The following is a 4,243-nucleotide window of genomic DNA, read 5'->3' as shown; positions in this document are numbered from 1 at the left end:
GCATGACAAGTGCTTGAAGAGCTTGCTTCTTGCTTCTCACCTAGATGTTATCTCCAATAGGGCGGCCTAGGTGAGTAAGCATTAGAGTGTTTTGGAAAAATGCAGCACAAGATTAGTTCCTTTTCAAATGCATGCTCTCTTTCTAGATGCAAAGACCTTTTCTAGCACCATGCAAGCCCATAGTAGCATAGGAATAAGGACAAGCGGAAATAAACTCATGACAAGATTGCTAGACAAAATTTTTTATTGATTTGGTCGATATGTATGCCAATTGTGGTGCACTCGCAAAAGCATGACAAGTGGAGAGGTCCCTTCTTGATATGTTCTCTTCGAATGCACTATTTGCTGGTGGTATGTCCAACAGGGCCAAGTAGAGAAAGTAGTGGAGTATTTTAAATAGATGGAGCTAAAGGGCCTCTTCAAATGCAATGAACTTTGCTTGCATCTAAAAGCCTATGGGAGCAAAGGAACAGATGACAAGGGGGAACATAATTTATAATGTGACTGCTAAATAGGGGATGATGTAGGAAATAATTTTTTTCTTGGCAATGTGCAAGTGGTGTGTATGTATGCCAAGTGCGGGGGGGTTAAAAAAGAACACCAAGTACTTCAGGAGCTTCTTTCCTGGGATGCTATTCCTTGGAGTGCACTAATAATAGGATATATTCCTTAGATGTATTCCCTTGGACTACATTGATTGTGCAAAATGCCCTACAGGGGCTGGGTCATGATGCTCATCATAAATACCTAGAATTTGATAGTAGCCCCAGTTTTTCGTCTGAACTTGAATTCTTACTTGAAAACCTACTTGAATAACAACCTTTTCATAAGCCTTCCAGGCTTGCCATCCACGCACACGTTTCTAAATTTGAACAGTTGTAGCGTCTCTCTTCAAGTTTTCACGTAAGCTTTCAAGCAAGCTTACGTGAAATTTGAAAGAGCTCAGAGAAAATATTCACTTGAACAACACATCATCTACTACAATTCACTTTCCCATGACAACAACTTATTGTTTTCCTCACATTTCTAACGTTGGCTTTGAAAGTCACTAGCAATCCATTTTAATCAAAAAAGCTGAAATGATTATGTCTAAGAACCCCAAAACAACCCATAAAGTAACATTAAGTAGCTCCTCTTGCTTAAAAAACCCTTCAGGATAACAATCGCTTTTCATATTCGAGAAAGCTTGGGTTTGATCTAGAAATGATGAAGTCTTTTCGAGAAAGCTTGGGTTTGATAATCGGTTTGTGATTTTTGAAGATCTAAGAAAGCTCACTAGCAAAATTTTACATGTGTTGATTTCAGGAACGTGCTACAAACAATTAGATGAGCAATAATTGTGACAAAGTAATTCTAGTATAAGCACATACCAAATCTGATGCTAGAACTCATGAAAAAGCTTTCTTCAATAAAACATTCAACAAAGGGTTGTGATTTTGGAAAATCTAAAAAAGGTCACTAGCTAAGGTTTGATGGGTTGCATTCAGGAACAAACAGTTAAACAAGGAACAATTGCTTTGAGGAGCACATACCAAGTCTAATGCTAAAACTGAGAAGAAGAAAAAACAATGCTTTCTTTACCACAAATAACATGTAATCATGGGTAGCAAAGTATTAAAAGAATGAGCAAATAACTGCTTTGAGGAGCACATACCAAGTCTAATGCTAAAACTGAGAAGAAAAAAAAACAATGCTTTCTTTACCACAAATAACATGTAATCATGGGTAGCAAAGTATTAAAAGAATGAGCAAAATGTATTTCAGATAATATATAATTGAGTTGACAAACATGCTAGGATATTAAAGAGAAGCGAGAGAGGGTCCGTTTCTGTAATATGTATTTATATAGCAAGCACTGCCGTGCACGCAAGGCATATGACAAGTTCGCCAAGCCGGCGCAGCTTGTCTTCATCGCCACTGCAGGCGAGGCGAGCCGTGCCGTGCACGCAAGCAGCTAGAGGCCTATAAATAACATAATTTGCGAATTAGAGGCTGCAAGGGAAGCTGGGAAATAAGTCGTAGCAGAATTAAGTATTATTAATTATCTCATCTCCCTAACTGTTGTCTGCTGCAAGATGGCGCTGCGTTTCAAGCAGCTTCTGGCGGTTGCGTTGATGGCCTGCCTGATTGCGGCGGAGTCAGGTTTCATGATCAGGGGCGCCTCGGCCTATTCCAACAACTGCTCAGGCTCCGCCCTCTGCAGCTCGGTCAGCCAGAACGATTGCATTACAGCCTACAACCGCTTCGACAGTGGCACCACGTACTCAGCCTACACGTCCCGCGTGTCCGGCCACTGCACGGCCATCTTCCGATGCCAAGGCAGCTACACCGCCACGACTGGTGCCGACCTCAAGAACGAGTTTTACCATATCTACAACGGAGGCGGCTGTGGTAAATGCGGCAGCCACGCTTTCGACGGAGGAAATTGCGAGGCTACCCTCAATTACTGCGCCAGCTGCAAGGACTCTGGTTAAAATTCGTCCGAACCGCGCTGCTGCTGCTCGTCGAGCGACGAGTGCTAAATAAGAAGTGCCTTCTTCAAGAAGCTCTCGAGTCTTCCCGTCTCACTCGCTTTATGAGACCGTAAATAATCAAGGCTTATCATTATTAATAACACGCGTATATTTTCTTATGCTTCCTTTCCCTCGGCTACGTCCGACGCTGCTGCTCGTCGACCAGTTCAAGCTCTCGAGTCTTCACGCCTAATTCTGTGAAAGGGGATAAAAGTTACATTTATGTGCACATTTCATGGTGTAAAAACTAATTAAATCCTTCTAAATTCTAATTTTTCAAGTTTAATCCATGCTAAGATAATTACTAGGGTTTCCCAATTTAATTTGTCAAAACATAGCCCAAGGTTTCTATCCTAAGGTTTGTTGCAGTTAAGTTATGCATAGGCTAAAATAAGATATCCCTTACAAAGGTTTGCAACTTCTAAATCTAAATTTGTTGATTGCTAAACGTAGCCTAAGGTTTCTATCCTAAGGTTTATTACATTTAATTTATGCATAGGCTAAATCCCTTACAAAGGTTTGCAACTTGCCATTGCTAAGTCTAATGTTGATTGAAAATACATTACAGTAGTGGAATTAGAATTATTGAATTGGACAGTGGTGGGTTTCTATGGTCACAAAACGATCATATTTAATTGAAATTGAATAATTGAAATTGAAATGCAACCATTCAATTGTACAAAAAGGACTATTGTACTCCCAAAAATTCAAAAATACGAACAAGGGTTAAATCACCTACTTGTAGAATTGTAAAAGCTTGACGTTGATGTGCTATAGCGTGTTAAGGTCTCCAAAAGCTCTTCTCTTCCACACCTAGAACTGGCCTCGTTTTCAATGCCCAACAAGCATAAATGTGATGTAGGATGCCTAGTTAGACTAGCTTGGAAGGTAGTATAACATGTAAGAGTTGCAGTACAAGAATTATAAGGCTTTTATGAGGGATTTTACTAGCATAAGAGTACCATGAAGTAGGCGTGGAGAATATCAAGAGAGGTGGCCCCCTTTTTATAGCTTGGAAGCCCCGCATATGCATGGATATCACCCATGTAAGGCATAGCACACCATAGACTCTAATGGTTAGAGCCCAAAAACCATGGTTTATTGAAAACCATGGTTAGAGTCCGCATTCACTTGAGTTAGTGGTAGTAAACTCAACCTTAGACTATTTTATTGATTTTTCAATGCATGCACATTAAATCCTTTTAATTAATTAATTTTTTACCATCATGCACATAACCCTAGGGTAAACCTCATCTCTAAATTTAAATATGGAGTCATACTCCAAATTTAAATATGTACATAACCCTAGAAGTATAGCGTGATGAATTAAAGTGAACAAATTTAGTGAGTAAATATGGATTGTAATATTGATTTAAGAAATATTATGAGGTGCGTATGCTAGTTATGAATATGAATCTAAATAGGACTAACATCGAGAGGTTAGCAACACTGAGAGGCTAACATCTAAACCTAGACTAACATGGAGAGGCTAACATCTAAATCTCGATCAGACTAACATCGAGAGGCTAGCAAAATCCGCCATGATTCTACAGTCTAAAGTAATTGACCTGGATATGGGAAAGGAACTAGTCCAGAGTATATGGGGACCTAAAGGAACTAGTCCAGAGTATATTGGGACCTAAAGGAATTGGTTCAAAGCATATATTGTTTGTGTATAAGATTTACATGATGATGACTATGTCGATCGGATGATCATGGTTATCATGTTG

The 4,243-nt window shown here is 39.5% G+C and overlaps 1 protein-coding gene across 1 annotated transcript; it reads left to right on the top strand.

The window, feature by feature from the left end:
- Window positions 1–1,985: 1,985 nt before the first annotated feature.
- On the top strand, window positions 1,986–2,632 carry LOC147607974 (meiotically up-regulated gene 117 protein-like). Its single transcript, XM_086789984.1, has one exon. The coding sequence runs from the start codon at window positions 2,076–2,078 to the stop codon at window positions 2,472–2,474; it is 399 nt and encodes a 132-aa protein (XP_086646110.1). The 5' UTR covers window positions 1,986–2,075; the 3' UTR covers window positions 2,475–2,632.
- The last annotated feature ends 1,611 nt before the right edge of the window (window positions 2,633–4,243 follow it).

This window comes from Cibotium barometz, chromosome 54 (genome assembly GCF_041138505.1).
Source record: "Cibotium barometz isolate CiBa-2024 chromosome 54, ASM4113850v1, whole genome shotgun sequence".
NCBI lineage: Eukaryota > Viridiplantae > Streptophyta > Polypodiopsida > Cyatheales > Cibotiaceae > Cibotium > Cibotium barometz.
Note: the sequence above shows the minus strand (reverse complement) of the source record. Positions and strands in the feature narration are given on the sequence as shown.